Source organism: Equus asinus, chromosome X (genome assembly GCF_041296235.1).
Source record: "Equus asinus isolate D_3611 breed Donkey chromosome X, EquAss-T2T_v2, whole genome shotgun sequence".
Classification (NCBI taxonomy): domain Eukaryota; kingdom Metazoa; phylum Chordata; class Mammalia; order Perissodactyla; family Equidae; genus Equus; species Equus asinus.
The window spans coordinates 91,539,846-91,564,336 of NC_091820.1; the positions used below are offsets into that span (position 1 = coordinate 91,539,846).

General features: G+C 36.9%; 1 protein-coding gene across 4 annotated transcripts in view; it reads left to right on the forward strand.

Moving 5' to 3' along the window:
* The window catches only part of DIAPH2 (diaphanous related formin 2), an 815,896-nt gene that overhangs the window by 377,337 nt on the left and 414,068 nt on the right, over positions 1–24,491 (forward strand). For all 4 annotated transcript variants that reach the window (XM_070502007.1, XM_070502006.1, XM_070502008.1 and 1 more), the window contains one exon: positions 16,144–16,245. In XM_070502007.1, the coding sequence (XP_070358108.1) occupies positions 16,144–16,245 (102 nt within the window). The remainder of the gene's footprint in view (positions 1–16,143; positions 16,246–24,491) is intronic.

Below are 24,491 nucleotides of genomic sequence, written 5' to 3' on the forward strand. Positions count from 1 at the left end.
TTATGTGACAATGATGTTGACAACCAATGTTCTGCACCCTGGACAACACTTGATAGTGTGGAAATTTTATATTTTTGCCAGTCTGGCAGATGTGACAAAAGAATCCTATGTGTGTGTTAGTTGGTTTTTTTCTGGGATACTAATGAAGTAGAGCCCCTTTGGGGCCATTTGTGGGCCACTTCAGGGCCACTTATGTTTCCTCTTCTGTAAAACATTTGATTCTTTTGTCCATTTTTTCTCCTATTGTGTTGCTTATCTTTTTCATGTTGATTTGTATGAGTTCTTGATATATTTAGAATAGTAACTTTTTTGTTGCTTATGTATTGCAAATATTTTCCCATTCTCTTTTCATTTTCTTCATGGTGTCTTGCTTTTTCATGAACAGTTGTCACTGATCTTAATGTAATTTTATTCATCAGCCTTTTCTTTTAGACTTTGTGTTTTTGTGTGTGATTTAAGAAATTCCTTTCTTATCTAAGGTCATATAGGTATTCTCCTTACATTTTCCTCTAAAAGTTTGAAGAAGGTTGTCATTTACCTTTAAGTCTTTAATCCACTTGGAATTGATTTTTTTTTTTTTTTTGATGAGGAAGATTGGTCCTTAGCTAACATCTGTTGCCAAACTTTCTCTTTTTTCTTTTTCCTCCCTCAAGCCCCAGTACCTAGTTGTATATCCTACTTGCAAGTCACTCTAGTTATTCCACATAGGATGCTACCACAGCGTGGCCTGATGAGCAGTGTGTGGGTCCATGCCCAGCATCCAAACTGGCAAACCCCAGGCTGTCAAAACAGAGCATGTGAACTTAACCACTTGGTCACGGGGCCAGCCCCTGAAATTGCTTTTTGTGTATACTGTGAGGAACAGATTCAATTTCACTTTTTTACATAGTAGTAACTGTTGTCCCAACATTATTTATTAAATCATCCATCTTTCCCCTAATTTCTGTAATGTCGGTCCTGTCCTATATCGAGTTTCCAAGTATGCATGGCTCTGTTTCTGGGATTTCAGTTCTGAGACATTGGGCCATTTGTCTCTCGCTGTACCAATGCTACACACTCTTTAATTATATAATTATAAGAAGAATTTTATATGTGATAGAGGAAGTCAACACACGTACTTGTTGTTCTTCAGGGATATGTTGACTGTTATTCTCTCTTCATTCAGCCACATAAATTTGATAATCAGCTTTTCAAGTTCCAACAACAACAAAATTTCTGTCAGGGTATTTGATTGAATTGCGTAAACTATCTGGACAAGTCTGGGTATATTGCGGTCCATATGATATTTGATTCTTCCTATCCTTAAACATGCATCTGTGTCTATTTATTTACATTCTTTTTAATGACTTCCAGAAACCTTTGTTGACATCTTCCTAATTTATCTGTTCTTGTTCCACATTTTGGTTATTTTTTTAACTTAAAAAGTTAAACATTATTTTTACTGTTCTGTGCATGTTTGCTTGGATTTCCTCACCACATATTTAACTTATATGTATGCATCCTTCTTGTATGACAGAGCTTTCCTGTGGGATCATTTAACTTCTTACTGAAACGCATTTTTTTTTTTTTAAATTTACTTTTATTTTTTTGTGAGGAAGGTTGGCCCTGAGCTAACATCTGTTGCCAATATTCCTCTTTTTGCTTGAGGAAGATTGTTGCTGAGCTAACATATGTGCCAATCTTCCTCTACTTTTCGTGGAACCCCACCGTAGCTTGGTTTGACAAGCAGTGCTAGGTCCGTGCCCAGGGTGTGAACCCACAAACCCCGGGCCACCAAAGCAGAAGTCACGAACTTAACCACTATGCCATCAGGGCGGCCCCCATGAAACACATTCTTTTGAAGTACCTTTAGTGAGATTCTGCTCATAGTAAATACTGTTTTTATTTGTTTGATAGTGTTTTATCCTTGTTCTTAAAAGATATTTTCAATGAGTATGTAATTCTAGCTTGTAAATTATTTTCTCTCAGCTGTATGAACAGATTCTTTCACCATATTCTGACTCCAGTTGTTGTTAAGTGAGCTGTAGTCTAAATTAACATTCCCTGGAGGTAACCTGTCTATTCTATTTTTTGAACTTCTTTTTGTCTTTAGTATTCTGTAGTTTCTTTATATGTCTTGTTGTGGATGTCTTTTATTCATCGTTCTGTTTATCCTGATATATTGGGCTTCCTGAATTTAAAGATTGTTCTGTTTCCTCAATTATGGAAAACTATTAGCCATTTTCATTTAGAATATTATCTCTCTCCCATGTTGTCTATTCTTGCCTTCTGTAACTCTGGTTGAGCTTATTTTTAACATTCTCACTCTATTCTAGTTTTTTTGTTTGTTTTTACCTCACTTTCATATCTTTTTTGTTGCCAATCTTCCTTTTTTTTTTTTTTCTTAAAGATTGGCACCTGGGCTAACAACTGTTGCCAATCTTTTTTTTTTTTTTTTCTGCTTTTTATCTCCCCAAATCTCCCTGTACACAGTTGTATATCTTAGTTGCAGGTCCTTCCAGTTGTGGGATGTGGGAAGCCGCCTCAACGTGGCCTCATGAGCGGTGCCGTGACCACGCCCAGGATCCGAACCCTGGGCCGCCACAGTGGAGCGCGTGAACTTAACCACTAGGCCATGGAGCCAGCCCCGCATATTTTGTCTTTATGTACTATACTCAAGTGGATTTTTTCATGCCTGTATTCCAATTTATGAATTCCTTTCTGACTTGTGCCTAATCTTCTGTTTTTACCTATCATATGAGTTTCTAATGTCAATTATTATAGTTATGTGTAGAGATTTGTTTTTGTTTTTTTTTTGAGGAAGATTAGCCCTGAGCTATCATCTGTAGCCAATCCTCCTCTTTTTGCTGAGGAAGCCTGGCCTTGAGCTAACATCCATGCCCATCTTCCTCTACTTTATATGCGGGATGTCTACCACAGCATGGCTTGTCAAGCGGTGCCATGTCTGCATCTGGGATCCCAACCAGTGAACCCTGGGCCGCTGAAGTGGAACATGTGAACTTAACTGCTGCGCCACAGGGCCGGCCCCCATTGTTTCTTGAATAGTATGTCTTGCATCTTTATGGGTCTAATTCTCTTGTTTATTTTTGCTGACTCTTACTAATGTTTATTTACTTCTTCCTGTATTATCTGTATTTCTATTGTGAACTAATGATTGATGAATCTTTATCTGTGGAAATACTTTGAAATTGAAGTTTAAAAGGTACTTTCCTTCTTGGAAATTTGCATGAATTACTGCCAGGTGCCTGGGAATACTACCAAGAGTAATCACTTTAAATCTGAATTCTCAGCATATTTTTTTCACAACTAGATAGTTTAAATTCTGGCCAAACACCTGCATGGGGGCTGTCTTGTGGTTAGAGGTTTGCGGGGGAGAATCCCCTTACCCCCCATCCCAAAGTCAAGGTCAAAGCAGACAAGATTCGGGACCGTCTTTCTGTGTGGGCAGACTTTGGTTTTTCTTCAAGGTAAGCCCTTTACTGGGGATATTATCTTTTGGGGTTTTAGATTTACATAAGGAACTGAATTTGCACTCTCATCTTGTGAAAGTTCTAGGCTTTGTGTGCCTTGGTACGTCTGAGGCCCATTAAAGCTAACAGCTCTAGCCCACTGGAGGTGGTAGATGTTCCTAGGGCAGTCTTGGCCTTTCGTGTTTGGTTATGTCTCTGGATTAGTGCCTTCTTTTAGTTTTCTTTCTTGAGGGGAAGAAGGGAAGGCTATAGGAATTTTTCTTAATTTCTTGTCAGCCTAGCTTTGCATCTAAAGGTATTTTTAAAGAATTTTATGTGTTCTGTAAATTGACAATTTACAATCAATTGGGTAGTCAAATTGGATAGTCAAATTGACTGGTGTGACTAGTCAGCTAGAAACAGAAGTCTTTTCTAAAGTATCTCGATGACCCTTTCATTGGGAAGGTGGGAGAAATGTATGAGCTACTGCTCATTCGCCACCATGTTCACATGGTTCCACAGATGTCACGTGTCGTTTCTGCTTCGTTAAAAAACTGTTGTCAGCTTGGCATGGACACCTGATGTGTGAAAATGTCCAGGGTATTATGGGTGCTCCATATTGACCTACTATTCCTTTACTCTAAGGGATAAGTATATAGTTTCATGTCTGTTGTAGATGCGGGCAACTATAACCAGTACTGATATGAAAACAGAGAAGTAAATACTTAATGATAGCCAATCATGTATAACTGTTTCTATTACAAACTTTTGGACTAATTGGAGTGACTTACTGGTACTCTAACGATCTCAGAAGTAGAAGCGAGCTCGCGTTTGTGTGTGGATTGTTTTCCTAGACAGTGAAGGGTTCCTCCCTTGGGATCTGCATGGGAGTGGTGGCGTCTGATATAGAGTGTTTCATTTAACTAGATGGACATTCTGTTAGTGTGTTAGTTTTCATAGTATGCATAGAATTGTGTTGCTTCATACAGCCCCCAAAATATCATGGAGGACAGACACTGACTTCTTAGAGTGAATGACTGGGTATAGCATTAGCGTACAACTCTGTATACTTGGATGCAATTTCCAGATAGTTCTTCGGGGTACTCCACATAAAGTACATTGCGCTATTCTTAGTTTAAGACTTTGTAAGCTGTTTGCACCCTTCAGAGTCCACAGTTATCCTAGATAGGCGTCTTGACTGTTGGGGTAGGATTCAGGTTTGGAAACATCTAGATAAAATATTTTATAGTAATGCACATTTGCATTTATTTTTGACAGTTTGTCACGGCCATGACAAAGGGATATCTAATGAAAGCAGAGTGTAGCATAAACAGGATATTGTATACCTGCCATCTATTTTAGCTAATACGAATCTATTCTATTATATATCTGAGAATATCACTTTAGCCTCTTATAATGAGAAGATATTTTATATTTTATTTGAAATATATTAATGTAAAATACATGAAAGATATATAATTTGTAAAAGAATATTAATAACATGGATACCACTTGTATCACACTTAAGAATATATTACATTTAACATTTAAACATGGGCATACACACCTCAGGTGCTATTCATTATTCATAGTGAGTCATACATTGTATATGTTCTATATTTTTTTAATTCTTAAGATCACCTTTTAGGTTCAATATGACTTCCGATTTTCATTTTTGAATACAAAGTAGGATATAAACAGAAGAGAGGATAATTAGCATCAGAGGAATAGTTTTAGTAATTATCTTTCAGATTAATTGTAAATCATAAATGATTTTAGAAAGCAATGTATTTCTTTTGCCATAGGATCATGACATTATGGGAGTTGACTTTTTATGCACAAAGTAGTCACAATTTTTCCTTTTATAATTATGGGAGTTGTAGATACATCTGCAATCTCAATCTACAGAGCTAGGACACTTTGAAGAATTTAATTGAACTTAAATTAAGAAATGTTTAGATACCATGTCATTTCCCTGGCCTGGAATTTTGACTGTGTATGCAAAAAAAGAGTTGAACCCAAAAGAGATATTGCCGGGAAGAATCATCAGACCCTCTGACTGAGTGATCATTGCCAGTTTGAAAGCTTGGAAAATGGAGAGGATGCCAGTGCCATTGGCAGAATGGGGCCATTAGGAGAAGCTGGTAGAAGTAGGGATGAGGGGTCAGAAGGAGGATGAATTCCCCTCTTGATGTGTTCCAGTTGAGTTAGTGATGGGACGACAGGGTGGGCCTGTCAATTAGAAACATGGAAATGAATATGGGGAAGAGTGGTGTGGGCTGGAGCTGTTCATTTGGTGGCATTAGTGCTGAGATGATGTTGATCCTGGGAGAGTTGATGAGCTTTCTAGGGGACTGAGTTAATCTTAAGTCTCAGGATTTAGAATAATTTCTTTAGGAAAAGTTTTTCTACCTGGGCCAAGTTGAAGATTAAATAGGTGGGAAACCTGTACAAGGCTACCTCTTTGTAAGATACAACTGTTAGACACCAAGGTCAGGTGTTTTCTCATCACCTTTTCAATGCCTATGTGTCCTTTTATCAACTAATATTCTTTGAAAGGAGTGACTCCATGGAGAAGGCTAGAAAAGCTCTCCCTAAGTGCTTTAGGCCAGTTAATCAGTATTTTAAGACACTTTAGCAGGCTCTCAGAGTCTATTTTATTTTATTTATTTTTTTATTTTTTATTATTTTTTTTAATTTAAAGATTGGCACCTGAGCTAACAACGGTTGCCAATCTTTTTTTTTTTCTGCTTTATCTCCCCAAATCCCCCCAGTACACAGTTGTACATCCTAGCTGCACATCCTTCTAGTTGTGGCACGTGGGACACCACTTCACCGTGGCCCGACGAGCAGTGCCATGTCTGGGCCCAGGATCCAAACCAGTAAAGACCTGGGCCGCCGCAGTGGAGTGCGTGGACTTAACCACTAGGCCACGGGGCTGGCCCCCAGAGTCTATTTTAGTAGTTACAGAAATGTTAGGAATTTCAAACCAAAGGGAGAGAATTATAGCATGACCACCTGACAGGAAATGTATTTTGGATCAAATGCAACACAAATTACTGTCAGTCAGATGTTGATTCTGGTTCCACTGTGTAGGCAGGAACAGAGATGGCCCTTTCAGACCTGTAATCTTTGTGAGGGCAGACTCGCCAGTGGTTAACGTGCTAACAGTCACATAGTGGGCAGCCAGTAGATATCAGCTGAATGGATGGATGAAACACAAAATAAATATAGAACCAGGCCCAGCATCGAAGTGTGTGCCGTGTAACTCAAAGCAAAGAACAAGAACACATTAATGTGATTTAAGAACGTTAAACACACACACACAATTTAAGACCTATACCATAAGAAAGTCTTGAAAAATATATAATAAATTATAATAGTTAAGGGATTGAGTTTTTTGATTGGGCAAAATGGGGAAAGGTTGTGCTAAGATCACAGATATTTATCCAAGATTTGGGGGAGGCGTTTCTTATCTGGAGTTTTAAAAAAATAAAATATTTGTCAACGTGTTAAAATAGTATTATTTTATATATGTATGTATCTCATATATATGTGTATATATGTGTGTGTATATATATAAAATGTGATAATATATTTTTAAAGGAATAAATAATATATTTTAAAAAAGAAGTATTGGCCCTGATCCATTTATGTGGGGAATGATAGACTTAATCACAGTGAACCTAACACTTGCTCTCCTACTACTAAAATGACTTAATGAGCTATAAGACGAAAAAGAAAGGTTATGTTTTGGCAAGAAGGAAAGGGCATTATGGTTCAATACCTTCACTTAACTAACCTTTAAGTGTGCAATTAACATTTAAAGGAAATAAAGTTTTGGAAGTATTATAGAGTAATTGGAGAAATGTAAAAAGTAGTTAAAAGCCCATGGTCTGTGAGGAGAAATTGCTTCAGATAACAGTGACAGTCATCAGAAAGGGAATTGTGATGCGTGAAAAAGGAAGAAAAATCTGCTCCTTTGGTGACATAGTTACTGCTTTTCTCTTTGTTGTTTTCTTCATGAACCTCAGCTCATTGACATTTTCTAGGATAAAACTTTCATACTGACCCAGAATTGACCTTTTAAACACAAATCTTGAAATATTTGAAAGAAGATGTTCAGTAGTAAGCAGGGGGGAGCAGGGTGAGGGAGAAACAGAAGGGTTGAAACAGGAAATGTGCTATCAACTCGCAGTTTGTCAGAATCTAAATTGTATTTAAAAATTTATAATTTCTAGCCTCTGCTATTATGAACAGCTTTTCACTTAACTCCTCTTTGCAGTTTAGAGAACAGAAGTGGTGGTGTCACTAAAACACCTAAAGGGGAAAGCTATTTAAAACTTTTGAAGTACGGAGTCCTTAGGCAATGAGAATTTTAAAACATTGGTCCTATCCACATCAGTTCACCTGTTTTCCTCTTGCTCTGGCTTCTCCCCACTGTTGCAGGACCCTAATGCTTTCCAAAAGCCCCTACCTTAGATGTTTCTAGGAGTCTCGGGGGAATATGTTACACACTCCATGAACTCATTTTTGTCAGCTTCCATGTAGCAGCTGGGGATGGTTTCCCTCATTTCCTGTTTTGAACCCTCTCCTAGCGACCGCTGTGTGTGGGGAGAGGGGAGGAGTTTCACATGGGGCATAGCTAGTGTGTACTGAAGCCCTCTGGGTGCCAAGGGTGTGGGATGTTCTGTGGCGAAATACAGAAGCATGCGTTTCTTTCCTTCTCTCCTTATTTACTATACTTGATTAGAGGGGTACCAAAACACTTCTCATGACTCAGTTCCCCTTTCCACAGCACTCAGATATTTGACTATGTTGGGGGTGGGCAGGCAGGGCCAGAGACACATCCACGAAACAAATATGCTACACTCGGAATCACCCCAGTCTTTTCCAAAATGCAGACTTTCTTACTTGGTCCAGCGTGATTGCGTGATACATGCCTCCCTTCCGTTAGGCAGGAGATTTCTCTCCCAGGAGGCCCCTTGGTCCACCTTGCACATAGACTTCTGGTCGATTCCTGGGACTGTCCACATTAGTCTCAAGCTATGCCTTGAACCTCTGCGTTTCTCCATTTTCTCTCTTGATGTGCTCTGAGGAGTAGGTGAAAGAGTAGAGGTAAATGAGTACTGCTTGTCTCCATCTTTCCTCCGTCTTCTTGACCTCCTCCTCCTTGTATTCAGGGATTTGTGGGCATGAAAACGTTAGTGTCCAATCTTACACTACATTTTTGTCTACAAAATTTAGTATATATGTAAAAAAAATCAGGCATCTTTAGGCGTTGGCAATGATGGCCACTTGCAACATGCGATTCTAGAGGTAGTGTACTCATTAAGCAATGAGCACTATAATATGTCTGCATCTACCACACAAGTGGAGAGAGTTTTATTCTAAACCTTATTGGCAGATAGAACCTCCTAACCAATGGCAGTTATATAAGCTTGTAACGCGGTCATAAGACGGTATCCCGAATCAGACTACATCTAAGCCCACTGAATCTGTTAAATATTTCATATAGCTGAACAGAGAAAGAACAGATAAGTCACCTACTGTGGAGCCTGCATTGTGAAGATGAGTTAACAGGTTACCTGTACCTAGGAAAGAAACAAAATAACAAGTTTCACATTCTGAGCAGAAATTCTGCTTTAGGCTCGATTCATTCTAAAGTACCTATTTTCACAGTTAAAACTTAAAATGGAGATGGAGAGTTTGAAATATGCAGAATTGATATTTTTTGTAATTTTAATAATGTTCTTAATCTTTCTAATTTAGTTTCCCTGTAGTGAAAATTATGCAAGTTACCAAACTGATTCCTTGTTTTTCTTAATAATATACTTCACTAAAAAAACTCATTAACTGAGAAAAATTTTAAAAACAATTGCGTAATTTACATACATCAAAAATATTTTGGAAAAATGGAAATAATACCTTGATATTTATTTACCTTTTCATTCTATAAAAGAAAATGTTATTAATGGAGCAAATAATGGCTGTTCTTATTCACATTTGATTATACATATATGTTGTTATATCAATATCGGTATTTCTTTTAGGTCAAAGGGCATGGTATTTTAAATCTTTCCTCTCATCACTTACACAATGGGTGCCATTGCAGGCCTAGAGCTTAATGGAAATGCAAATTAAGTGGGAGGAGAGAAAAGATAAATGGAGAAAACAAAAGAACACTTACAGAGGAACCTGTTAGGGTTGTTTTCATGGGACTTATGCTATCTGTTGCCAACTCTATTGTTTTTAATGTGGAAAAATCTATAACATACAATTTACCATTTTACCCATTTTTAAGTGTACAGTTAAGTGACGACGTTAAGTATAGTTACAGTGTTGTTCAACCATCACCACGATTTACAGAACTTTTTCATCCTCTCACACGGAAACCATATACCTTGTAAGCAATAACTCCCCATTCCTCTGCGCCCCTAGCCCCTGGTAACTTCTGTTCTCTCTCTAAAAGCGTGTCTATTCTAGATGCCACATGTTAGTGGATTCATACAATATTTGTCCTTTTGTGTCTATCATATTTCACTAAGCAAACTATTTTAAGGTTCATCCATGTTTTAGCATGTATCAAAACTTCATTCCTTTTTTGGCTGAATATGATTCCTCTGTATATATATACCACATTTTATCCACGCATCTGTTGATAGACAAGTAGGTTATTTCTACCTTTTGGCTATTGGATAATGACGCTATGAACATTTGTGTTCAAGTATCTATTTGCAACTCTGTTTTCATTTCTTTTTGGTACCTACCTAGGAGAAGAATTGTGGAGTCATATGGTGATTTCATGTTTAATTTCTTGGAAACCACCTAACTGTTTTCCACAGTGCCTGCACCATCTTACAAGCAATGCCTGAGGGTTTCTTTTTTTCCACATCCTCACCAACACTTGTTATTTTCCCTTCTTTTGCTGATAGCCGTTCTAGGAGGTATGAAATGGTATCTCATTGTAGGTGTTTCTAAAAATGTTATTGTAAATGGAATTGTTCTCTTAATTTCCTTTTAGATTGTTCGATGCTAGTGCATAGAAATACATGTGATTTTTGTGTGCTGATTATATATCCTGAAACTTTGCTGAATTCATTTATTAGCTCTAACGGGGTCTTTTGGTGGATTATTTAGTGTTTTCTACATATAAAATCATGTCATCTGCAAGCAGAGACAGTTTTTTCTTCCTTTCCCATTTGGATGCCTTTTATTTCCTTTTCTTGCCTATTAGCTCTGGTTAGAACTTCCAAGACTATGCTGGATAGAGGTGGTGAAAGCAGGCATCCTTACCTTCTTCCTGATCTTAGCAGATAAGCTTTCAATATTTCACCTTTGAGTATGATGTTAACTGTGGGTTTTTCATATATCACCTTTATGACGTTGAGAAAGTTTCCTTCTATTCCTAGTTTAGTGAGTATTTTTCTCACAAATGTGTGTTGGTTTTGTCAAGTGCTTGTTATGCACGAGTTAAAGTGATCATGTGGTTCTTTTCCCTTCATTCTATTAATATGGTGTATTACACTGATTGGTTTTTATATGTTGAACCAACCCCGGATTCTAGGAATAAATCCCACTTGGTCATGGTGTATAATCCTTTTAATGTGCTGTGAAACTTTGCTAGTATTTTTCGAGGAATTTTTATCTGTATCCATTAAGGGATATTGACCTATAGTTTTCTTGTTGTGCCTTAGACTAGCTTTGGTATCAGGGTAATGATGGCACAGAAAGGAAGAGTTCTCACCTCTTAGTTTTTTGGAAAAGCTTGAAAAGGATTGGTGTTAAATATTTGGTGAAATTCACTAGTGAATGAGATCCTGGGGTTTTCTTTCTTTGGAGGTTTTTTTTTTTTTTTTTTTTTTTAGATTTTATTTTATTTTTTCTCCCCAAAGCCCCCCAGTACACAGTTGTATATTCTTCGTTGTGGGTCCTTGTAGTTGTGGCATGTGGGACGCTGCCTCAGCGTGGTTTGATGAGCAGTGCCATGTCCGCGCCCAGGATTCGAACTAACGAAACACTGGGCCGCCTGCAGCGGAGCGCGCGAACTTAACCACTCGGCCACGGGGCCAGCCCCTCTTTGGAGGTTTTTGATTGCTAATTCAATCCTCTTACTTGTTACAGATCTGCTCATCCTTATATCCTGAAACTTTGCTGAATTCATTCATTAGCTCTAACGGGGTCTTTTGGTGGATTATTTAGTGCTTTCTACATATAAAATCATGTCATCTGCAAGCAGAGACAGTTTTTTCTTCCTTTCCCATTTGGATGCCTTTTATTTCCTTTTTGATTGCTAATTCAATCCTCACAAATTTTCAGATTTGTGATTTTCAGATTTTTTTTGACTCAGTTTTGGTAGTTGGTGTGTTTCTAGGAATTTGTTTCTTCTAGGTTATCCAATTTTTAGCATACAATTATTCATAGTATCCTCCTATAGTCTTTTTTATTTCTATAAAATCAGTAGTTATGTCCCAACTTTTATTTCTGATTTTAGTTATTAGAGTCTTCTGCTTTTTTCTTAGTCAGTCTAGCTAAAGATTTGTCAATTTGGGAATCAACTTTCAGTTTCATTGATTTTTCTCTCTATTGTTTTTCACTTCTTTCTTTATTTTTTTTATATCTCTACCCTAATCTTTATTATTTTCTCCTGCTGCTTGCTTTAGGTTTGGTTTGCCCTTCTTCGTCTAGTTCTTTAAGGTATACAGTTAGGTTATTGACTGGAGACCTGTTTTAATGTAGGCATTTACTGCTATATGGTTTCCTCTTAGCACTGCTTTTGCTGAATTCTCTAAGTTTTGGCATGTCATGTTTTCCTTTTCATCCATCTCAAAGTATTTTCCAGTTTCCCTTGAGATTTCTTCTATGATGCATTGGTTGTTTAAGAGTATGTTGCTTATTTCTGGATATTTGTGAATTTTCTACTTTTCCTTCTGTTATTTCTTTCTAGTTTCATCCCATTGTGATCACAAAAGATACTTTGTATGATTTCAACCTGTTAAAATTTATTAGGACTCCTCTTGTAGCCTGACATGATCTATTTTGGAGAATGTTCCATGTGCACTTAAGAAGAATGTACGTTCTGCTGATGTTAGGTGGAAGATTTTGTATCTATCTGTTAGTTCTAAGTGGTTTACAGTGTTGTACACATTCTCTATTTCCTTGTTGTTCTTCTGTCTACTGGTTCTGTCCATTATTGAAACTTGTGTATTGAATGCTCCAGCTATTATTATAGAACTGTCTGTTTCTCCTTTCAATTTTATCAAGTTTTACTTTATATATTTTTGAGCTTTGTTCTTAGTTGTGCATGTGTTTATAATTATATCTTTTTGATGGATTGAAATTTTTATTAATATAATATCCTTCTTTGTCCCTTGTTACCTTTTTGATTTAAAATCTATTTTGTCTGACAATACTATAGCCACCTCAGCTTTAGTTTGGGTTGCTATTTCCATGGACTATCTTTTTCTATCCTGTTGCTTTCAACCTCTTTGTGTCTTTTTTTTTTTTTTAAAGATTTTATTTTTTCCTTTTTCTCCCCAAAGCCCCCCGGTACATAGTTGTATATTTCGTTGTGGGTCCTTCTAGTTGTGGCATGTGGGACGCTGCCTCAGCGTGGTCTGACGAGCAGTGCCATGTCCGTGCCCAGGATTCGAACCGACGAAACACTGGGCCGTCTGCAGCGGAGCGCGCGAACTTAACCACTCGGCCACGGGGCCAGCCCCTGTGTCTTTTTCTCTACAGTGAGTCTCGTGTAGACTGCATATAGATGGATATGTTTGTTTGTTTGTTAATCCATTATGCTAAACTCTTCCTTTTAATTGGAGAGTATAATTCACTTACGTTTGAAACAATTATTCATAAGGAAGGGCTTATTGCTGCCATTTAGCTGTATGCTGTATGTCTTACATGTTTTTTAATTTCTCTATTGCTATCTATATTTAGGGCTTTTTTGGTAGCCTACTATTTTGATTCCCATCTTTATTTCTGTATAATTTTTAGTGATTTTCTTAGTAGTTGCCTTAGGTATAACAATTAATATCTTAAACTTATAACAACCTAGTTTTCATAATACAAACTTAATTTTGATAATATGCGCTGTTCCTATACATCTCTGTCCCTCCCTTTTATATTGTTATTGTCACAGATTACATCTTTATACATTGTATACTCATTAGCATAGATTTATAATTATTGTTTATGCATTTGCCTTTTAAATCATATTGAAGTAAAAAGGGATTACAAACCAAAAGTACGATAACATTGGCTTTTATATTTACCTATGTAATTACCTTTATAATTGTTTATTATTTCTTCTTATGTCTTTGAGTTACTGTTTAGTGTCCTTTCATTTGCCTATAGGACCTCCTTTAGTATTTCTTTCAGGACAGGCTTTCTAGCCATAAATTATCTCAGTTTGTTGTTGTTCTTAATTTGGGAATGTTTTAGTTTCTCCTTCATTGTTGAAGGAGGAGAGTGATGTTGGATATAGAATTCTTGGTTAACAGTTTTGTATTTTTGTATAACAGTTTTGTAAATATGTTATCCCACTACGTTTTGGCTCCCATGGGAGAAATCAGATATCTTATTGAGAATCCCTTGAATGTGAAAAGTCAGTTCCCTCTTGCTGCTTCAAAAATTCTCTCATTTTCTGCATTTTGACAATTTGATCAAAAAGTGTCTCAGTGTAGAGCTCTTTCAGGCCCTGTTTGGAGTTGATGAGCTTCTTGGATGTGTATATTTAAGTCTTTCATCAGATTTGGGAAGTTTTCAGTCATTATTTCTTCAAATATATATTTTTTTGCCCCTTTTTCTCTCTCCTGGGAATCTTGTGATACATGTTTGTATGCTTGATGGTGTGCCATAGGTCCCTCAGGCTCTGTTTATTTTTATTTTTATTTTTCTGCTCCTCCAACTGGGTCATTTTAATTTTCTTATCTTTGAGTTCACTGATCCTTTCTTCTAGCTGCTCAAATCTGTTGTTGAACCCGTCTAGTGAATTTCTCAAGTTGGTTACTGTACTTTCACTTCTAGAATTTCTGTTTGGTTCCTTTTTATAATTTCTGTATCTTTATTGATATTCTCATTCTGTTCATATATCATTTTCCTAATTTCCTTTAGTTATTTGTCTGTACTTTCCTTTAACTCATTGAGCATAATTAAGATAGTTGATTTAATGTTTTTACCTAGTAACTCCAAAGTCTGAGCTTCTTCAAAGATTGTTTCTGTCTTGTTCTTTTTTTTCCTGTGTGCAGCCCATGGTATTCTGTTTCTTTGCATGCCTTGTAATTTTTTTGTTGAGATTTGGACATTTGAGTATAGTATAACTCTGGAAATTTGGTTCTGCCACTCCTCACAGACTGCTTAATTTTGTTTGCTGAGGGCTGTAGCCAATTGTGAGTTTTTCAAACAATTTTTGTAAAGTGTATGTTCCTTGTGTGCAGTCATTGAAGTTTGGGTTTCATTATCTCTGCTGTCAGCCAGTGATTTTCTTAAATGTCTGGTTCTAAAAAGCAGGGAAGGTGTTTCTGTCTATTTAAATCTTATCAGGGAAAGCTGCTGCAACTCAAGAGAGTTGAAACCAAGGCAAGCACTACACTGGTCCTTCAGGGGACTGCCACACCAACCAAAATGCATATCCCCAAAGTTTGGAGAACAAGCTCCTTATTGCCCACCCAGGTATCAGCCAGCCCCTCCAGGAACTCCGGCACTATCCTCAAAGTGGTTCTGAGGAATAGGGTATGGTATCTGTTCTGTGCATGTCATTCTCTTATCAGAGAACAGCAGTGTCTCCCTTCATCAAACACTTCCCTTGTAGTAAGTATCCAATCAGCTTCCAGAGTTCTGAAATAGTCTATTTAAATTACTCTTTCCAGCTCAGTAGTTGCTTTGGTGGAGGGACCAGTCTCTGGAACTTTCTCCTCTGCCATTTTGTGTCAACTATCTTAAATCTTTTTTTCCTGCTTTGTTCTTTTTCGTATGTCTTTTGAAATCCTATACAAGTCCCCAAAATGTTGGTTGCAGGCTAAAGTAATGATAATTAGAACTGTACCAAAGTCCAAGATAAACTAGTTGAGAAGAATTAATCAATTTTGAGTCTCTTAGGCATCAATCTTGAACATGCATCAGACTTCATCACTTTTTCTTGATTCTCCATTAAAGTAGGAATGCATTGTGTATTTAAATGCAGACTGTAAATAATGAGAGATTTTTTTTACAGGCTTGTGTGGTTTATAAGATTGAAGATGATTCGAAATTTTGCCAACTATAGAGAGTAGAATTGGTTTTTAAATTATTATTATTGCACATGAGTTAATTCTACATAATATTTTTCTGTTTTCTGTATGAATTGACTAAGTATCATGATAGGAAATAAAGCTTAAAAAGTTACGCTATATGTTTAAGGTCCAGCAGCTTAGTTGATTTTGGAATGTCATTTATTGCTATATGATCTTTTGGTTTAACATTTATGTACTGTAGTGCATGGAAACCAAGGACATTTATATATTTCTTCACATGGAATTGTAGGTCATGCTTTGGTTAATTTTTTGGAGAGGAGGGGAGGATCCCCTGGTACTATAACAGAATCACAATCAGAAATTTATCTACTATCCTAGTTTGTCATTTTTAGAGTTGCATGCATGTATAATAATCCTAATAATAAAATACTAAACTTTTATACTTTTTTGTTTTTTAGAACCTTGTAAAACATCTTCCTGAGCAGAAAGTACTCAGTGAGTTAGCACAGCTGAAGAATGAATACGATGACCTCTGTGAGCCAGAACAGTTTGGAGTTGTGGTATGTATCTGGCATAAGGGCCCACAAATTCAGCTGGGATGTAACACTTGTCAGAAACAGTAAAAAGAAAGACTTCAATTGTTGAGTTTTTCTTTTTTTACTGTATAACTACATAATTTAGTGTAACATTGGCTGTCAGAAAGAAATTCTTGTTTATCTGTTATTATTTGTCATTGTATTGAAAATAAAGAAATTAAGATTCACATTCTAGAAATTACCTCAATTTACCTCCTGGGATCTCCTCCATAGCAGTGCTGATATTTAATTCTGTCAATATATGAAAAATAGTATATATTGTTGTATTGGCTGTTTTTTGTTCCATTTATATCTTGATGTTGGAATTTGGCCCCTCAAAATTTAGGCTAAAAATAAGGGTAGTAACTAGATAAATAGTAATATTCTGGAGACTCTTCTTTGTGGTATATTTGTGTCAGAAAAAGCACAAGAATTTTTAGATATCCTATAGAGTTTCATTAATTGATTGAAAGCTTTAAATACACAGTTTCAGCTGGAAAGAAAATCTCATAAATACACATCATGCTTTAGTGTGGTTAAACCATTATTGGAATAAATTATGTTTCCTTGTCCCCTCTTCATTTAAGGGGTACAAAAGAGGACTAGGTATAAATTATGCATTAAACAATATAGTTACATGTTTTAAGCATTCCCCAAACCTGCTCTTCAAATAATTGGCCAAAAAATAGTAGGAAAGAAGGCATAATGATTTATTTAATTTCTTGGGGAAAAAGCTATTTTGGACTAAGTGTTCAATACAAGTTTGTTCACTGTATGAATGAACAGTTGTATCGCGGCTGCCAGCTTTACCCTGGCTCCCTAGCCATTTACGTCTGAATACTAACACTTTTAAAATTACCATCGGACTGAATAGTCAAACACTGTGTCTGCTTCATCCAAAATATTTTATAACCTTTTTAATAGTAATATATTTGAATTGATCTGATTTGCAATTTAAAAATCTTCTTTAAAGTTAAAGTGCGATGAGACAGAGAATGTTTCTTTTGAACATGTGCAATAACTACTTGCCCGTATTTGCAGTTTATTAATTCTCAGATACAGCATTGCATATACTGATGTAGGAGGATTCTGTCAAGTCCTTGCAAAGAAAATCAGGAATGTATATTTGGGATAAGATAGAGAATGTATAGGTACCTGAAGAAGATATTTCTTTCATTTTTGAATTAGGTAAATTAATCAACTGAACTGGCTAGATAGTATTTATTAAATAGCACTTTAGCACCATGTTAAATAATGAAATTTTCTAGCCCGAAGTCCACAGTTGAAACCTAAGCTGCTTGAATTCATATTATAATTGAAGCAAGGCTATATACCATCTTAGAATTCAGCTGTGTCATGATGGTTATGAGTTTTACAGTAGGTACACTACACAATTTCTCTGAAGCCATTTTTTTTCGGAATGCAGTTTATCTTGGAAGATGTATTAGTTTGCCAAGCAAGTCCTTCAAGAGGAATATCCTTGGTACCACACTGAGGAAATGAAGTTTGGGGACATAAAAAGCAATATACCTTCTGAACTCAAAGCTAAGTAGAAAATGGAAGAGATTGCTTGTTTATGCACATAACCATAAATAATTCTGGGGCCATGTACATGAAGCTACCTGGGCCTCTTATTTACTCTCCCCATCCTTAACTATGTGTCTGTAGGGAAAAAAAGTCAAGGACATTACACAGTAGGTTACACTATGTAAATTACCTAAGATGGTACCAATCAAGCTTTGCCGAATAAAGTTTAGATAAGCTGATATCTAGGAAAAGACTTTTGAAATAATGATATGCCTTGGTCTTTTAAACATGTATATTTTACAGTGCTTAGAACAATATCTTGTATACAATAGACAGTAGATAAATGTTTATTGAATTGAATTAGAGGACAATTATTAAACCCAAGTGTGAGCCTGAGATTAAAAATAGCATATTTTAGATCCATAAAAGTCGAAATGCTGCTAAAACATATTTCTCCAGGTCTATGCTGAAATTAAATTCACTTCTATGTGAATGCACCCAAATACTTTTTAACCCACAAAATATATCGACAACTTACATTTAGGACAGCTTTGGAAATGTGTCGAATCATCCGGACTAATGAGAGAGGCTCCCAACTGGTTGTTTTGCTTTCGCTCTCTTTCTTCGTCAATACTATTGGTGAAGTCTTCTTAAAATCTATATTCATCATATAATTTCTATATCAGAACCCTTTGGTGTATTGCAGAATTTACAGAATAAAACCCGAGCTCCTTAGCATTCTCCTTCTGCCTCTAACTCTCTGACTTTATATCTCCCCGGTCTCTTTGGTGAACTGAGTGAATTGGTGTCTTTATGACGTTTTAGCTTTTACCTCAGCGGGACTCTCATTGCCATTTCAGCAGTTATTTTACTTGTTTCTATTCAGCGGTCTTTCATTTTTCCGTGGCGGCTGTACCATATCTTACCTGCCCTCTTCAAGTTTTCTGTCCCTCCCCTCCCCATTCATTTCATTTCCTACAAACAACCTAATCTCTTCCTTGCCGGAGTAAAAGGAAAACATTTAGGCTTCTGAACCTCCAATATATCTTCTACCTACAAAGTTATCTCTAGCCTTATCTTTTATTAATCTATTCTCTGTCAAACCTCAGAAAAAGGGGATACCTTGTTGTTGTGACTAATATTATTGTTGCTGCTATGATTATTGATAGGAACAAAAATGTATTGAGGAATTGCTGTGTCTGATACTATGCTAAGCGTTTTCATGAGATGCTGAGCATCTCATGTATTCCTCCCAACCCTGTGAGGTTGACACTATTATTAGCTCCATATTATGGGTGCGGAAAATAAAGCCGAGGAAGGCTAGGGACCTTGTCCAAGGTTACATAGTAAGGAGTAGATGCAGAATTCAAACTCAGGCATCTGACTTCATAGTGCTTTGTCACTGTACTGGCCTGGGGGTTGTGTGTGTGCATGTGCGCCTGTGTGTGAGATGCTCTACTACATGCTAATTAACTTATCTCTGTTAGGGGCATTATTATCTCTTGCTTACTTTAGTTCTGTTATTCTATTGCATCTTCAATTTGTCAGTCTCTACTCTGCCTTTCTTCAGGAAAAAAAAAAATCTCTTAAGTCACTCACTGCCTAAGAACGAATGAATGGATAGCTGGATAGTTGGATGAATAAAAATCCTTCATTGGCCCTGTGGTCCCTGATAGCTACTGCACTCTCTCCATTTCCTAGCATCAGTTTTTCTGCTTAGGCTCCTTTTGTTCTCTACTTCTTTACCTCTCATTCACCATTCAACAAACAGCAATCAGAATTCCGCCTTCAACAATGCATTGAAACTGATCTGGGAGAGGTTGTTAATTACCGTCTAATTGCATCTAAAATATTCATCAGATCTGTTCACTTCTCTTCATCTGTGCCTTCACTACTTTAGCCCAAGCCAGCACTGGCATTCCCTTTAACCATTATGATATGCTTTTAGCTTGTTTTCCGCACTTACACTTTTGCCCTTCTCCAAATGTGTCTCAGCACCTCACTCCATGTGACATTTCTAGAGTGCGTTTGTGTTGCATCATGTTATTCATCTGCTTAAAGCACTGGTGCATGGTGTGGCACTAAGGCTACAGTATAAACTCCTTCCCACAACTCACCACCTCTCCTACTTTTGTCTCTTGCTGCTTGGCCTCTTGTTCATTATGCCTCAGCCACGTTGTATTTTATTTTTCTGTTTTTTGAATTTGCCATGCTCTTTCCTGCCTCTGGCGCATTACACATGCCCCTCTTACTTGCTGCCTGCCTGCCTCTCTCCTGCTTATTCTTCGAGTCTCAGCTTCAATTTCATTCTCCCGGTGGTGCCTTCACTTACCTATCAGTCAAAATTAGGTCTTCCTCTTAATCTCTCAGAACACCTTTTTCCTTTTCCTTTCTGGAAATTTATCATGGTTTGTAATTAAATGTTTATTTGCAAAGTGATTTATTGAATGTCTGTAACCCCCACTAGATTGCAACTTCTATGAGGGCATGCATCATGTTGATTTTATTCACGTGATATATACTTAACAAATGTAGCTGAATGTATTAACGTGATTGCAAAATCAGTGGAGTCTTTTCAGTCTTGTCGGATTCTGTATCCATATAGCACTTGATAACATGGAAGAATTTAGCCCTCTTATTGAAACCTTTTCTTTCCTTCTCTAACAATAAATACTTTCCCGATTTTATTCCGATAACGCTTGCCAGTGTCCTGTAGAGTTTGCATTATTATATAACTTCCTGGATGATAAAAACAAAATCTCATCAGTTAGGGATAGACTTATGCTAGAAGTAAGATTACTCCTGCAAGATTCATTAAAATCATCATCATCATCAAAACAAAAAACAATGAAATTGGGGGGCCAGCCTGGTGGTATAGTGGTTAATTTCACATGCTCCGCTTCAGCATCCCAGGGTTCATGGGTTCGGATCCCGGCCACGGACCTACACACCACTTATCAAGCCATGCTGTGGCAGGCGTCCCACATATAAAATGGAGGAACACGGGTACAGATGTTAGCTCAGGGCCAGTCTTCCTCAGCAAAAAGAGGAGGATTGGCAGCAGATGTTAGCTCAGGGCTAATCTTACTTACCAAAAAAAAAAAAAGAAAAAGAAAACGAAAACAAAGCAATAAAATTGGCAAAACTGGGGAAAAATCTGGCTTCAACTATTTGAAAGAAATAAATGTTTTTATGCACAAGGCTATCTCAACATCTTTTTGTTAGATTATAGCCTTAGAATGTTTTTAATTGAAAAATATGGGTAATTTTGAAGTCAGAAAAACAAAGTACTGATTACTAAGAGAACTAATTACTGCCCTCTTTTTCTCAGAAGATGTGTTAGTTTAATAGATAGACACAGTATGGACAGTGACCGGGCTGCTAAGCTTTTTCTTAATCTTTTGGTTTTTTTAGCAGCTGCATCATTGGGTTTGCTTGTAGTCACATGTGGTAAGTTAAAAAGAAACAAAAAAGAAAGAGAGAGAGAGAAAGAAAAAAGAAACAAATGACAAAACCCAGGGACATTTCTTTCTGTCTAAAGGCAGACCTCCTAGTAAGAGGGATATGCTAGTTCCCACACCTTCTATGATCAATAATCCTTTTCTTTAGGGGGATAGATTGGCTGCATAGCTTCCCACTGGCTTGTCTTCCAACCTGCCTCCCACAGAATTGAATTTGGTACATTGTTGTGATTATGTGCTGTACCTTTACTGGAAAAAAAGCACAGATCTTTGAAAGCTCTGCCAGTTAGAACCCCCAGCAGGAGCTTTTAGACTCTTCGGAGTGTGTTTGCAGCTCAGCTGCTCTCAACCCTCAGAGCTATGGAAATTCCCACTTGTCTTGCCCCGAGGATGGAGACCCATACTGTGTCTATCTATTAAACTAACACATCTTCTGAGAAAAAGAGGGCAGTAATTAGTTCTCTTAGTAATCAGTACTTTGTTTTTCTGACTTCAAAATTACCCATATTTTTCAATTAAAAACATTCTAAGACTATAATCTAACAAAAAGATGTTGAGATAGCCTTGTGCATAAAAACATTTATAATGAAAAGCACAGATTATGTGATATTGCTGACAGCACATTTAATTTTTGTTTCTTTTTCTACACAAATATAGGAAGGCGGGAGGAGTGGATTTATGCCTATAGTTGGAAGGACAACTGTAAAGTTTGTGTGCATTTTAATTTTTTAAAAGCCACATAAGAGCTTATGAGCTGTATTCAAGATAACTTAACCAGGGGAAAAGGAAATTCTTAAAAGCTTTTTTTTTTTCTCCCACATATCATCAAAGGCAATTAGTTTGGATGGAAAATTGTAGCTCTTCTGTTCCATTAATATTAAATCATTATTCAAGTTTGCATATTCATTGGGAAAATGGCATTTTTCTTTATTTTATCTGCTTTCATTCAGGTGTTTAGTGTTTTGATATATAGCGCCTTGATTGTTTCTATTTTCATTCTTTCTGTAAATATGAATGCTAGCTCTTACTTGTAGATGTGCTTTCATTTTAGCTGAGAAAAAGCTGGTTGAGTAATTTCGAGATTAGGTGAAAGAAAACTCACCATTCTCAAATCCATGTATTCAACTTCTTGTTCATTTCGTTGACGTCTCATGATAATCCATTTTGTGACAAGATTGCTCATTTCCATCAGCCTTTTCTATAAAATAAGATAAAATAAAACCACCTGAAAAGCAAATATTCAGATTAAGTCTATGTATGTCAATCAATTCTCCTATTGATTGCTTTTCATTAAATTTAAAAAATCAAAAATGGGCCCCTTTTTCCTTCTTCATGTCAGAAATCCCTGATAGAACAGCACAGCGCCACAGTGGATGTGTTGATGGCCGTTCTCGGCCTCGGACAGCTGTTTGCAGAAAGATGTTTTGAATTTCTTGCTCAAATTCTTAGTATGATTCTACTGAGTTTACGTTGTCTTTGGGGTCAGACATCCTTACTGTGTTCTGTTCCGGACTACTGAGTAGATATTTGTTGATGCATAATTTCCACCTATCCCTCTCTTTGGGGAAAATATTCACTATCAGCACATCACTATTTTTCTGGTATAAAGTCAGTTTTCAACGCTCTATTTTTCCAAAGCTTCATTTCACAGATTAGCTATGGCTTTTGTCTCTCTTGATGTCTAATGTAGAAACGTTTGCCATTGACTCCATACAGCGGGTCCAATTGTATTGATTATTGTGTCCAGGCCGGGTACTAGGTGTACTGCAGAAAGTACAGCAATGAGCCGGCGAGACCCTACCCTTGAGGACGTTATTCTCTGAAAGAGGATAAGAAAATGATGTAACAGAGAATCACAGATGTCCCTTGTTTCCATATTTCTAGGCAGAGTTTTGCTCAATCATTGAGACCGGATCTCACAATTTTTATAGGCAGTTCTGCCTGCTGTCTAACTTAAATCCACCCTTCTTTAATGTGACTTCATTATCATAACCTTTATTATAGTCACTGATGCAAAATTATTCTGTGTATTCAGTGTACAATTGGGTCCTAACAGTATTTAACTGTTTGGAGAAAACACCTTGTAACAAATGTATACTTGCTACAAATATATCTGTTAATGCTAATGAATTCTTAACATTATATTTTGAAGAGACTAGAGGATCAGTTATGCTCAGATATGATGGTAGTTGAAGATGTGTTTCTTAGCAGCGCAAAAGCAAAGAGAATAGAAATAACCTTAAAGGCAGGCGACACGTGATGGCGGGAGTGGCATGTGGCCATCTCCTCCTCTTCCTTCACACATGATTTTTACACTTGTGCTTTTTTCCTTTCTCTCTGGATTCTTATGGTAGTTTGGCAGTAGATCAATATTCACCAGCTGCATAGGTAGTGAAGTGTATAAAATTCAAATTATATAAACAAAACTGTGTCTAACTCTTTGGGGAAATAACCCACTTGTAGCTGCTCTCACTAAAGCTGTCAATGCACTTTTTTTTTAATATACTGCAGATCAGCTAAAGAAATGATAGCTGCTTGATGTGATTTGATAGACAAGTACCTCATAACACAAATAAATCCCCTACATAATACAACACCCTGGTCAGCATCCTCCAGCACTTCAAGGAATGAATTATAAAACAAAGGATGCCAGTCAACTAAAATGCTGCGAGGGACCACAACTCAAAACAAACATACATTTCAGCTGAGTTTTTGTTTTATTTACTCATATCACTTAGGCGCACTCAAGTGCCTTTATGAGACATGAGCCTTTTAATAATTGTATCTGTGGCTGGGGATGTTGCTTTGTGCTTCCTGTTATTTCTAGGCTTAGTTATCCAAAACATTCCCTTACATACCAAATTCTCTAATGGAGATTCAACTGTTATCTGTCAATGTAGCCCGGTTTGATCATAAAAATTCACACTTATGATTGCAGCAAATTCTGTTAGTGTGATCAATGCATACTGCTCTGTGGCTCCTGTTACGAGATGCGCCTGACAGAGCTTCATGTCCTCCATAGTCTCTTGCTTTTATAATACCACGTGGTCAGTGATAACATTTCTAATAGTAAATGTATATTATGCATTAAAACTGGCTAAAGAGAGCAGTGCACAATATTTACAGTGTATTCAATAGGTAATGGGTCCCGTTCCTCACTGAGCCCTGGAAACACACATTCCTTACTTGTGGATGAGAGAAGCTTTCCTTCAGGTTTGGGAGAACAATCAGGGATCAGTGTTC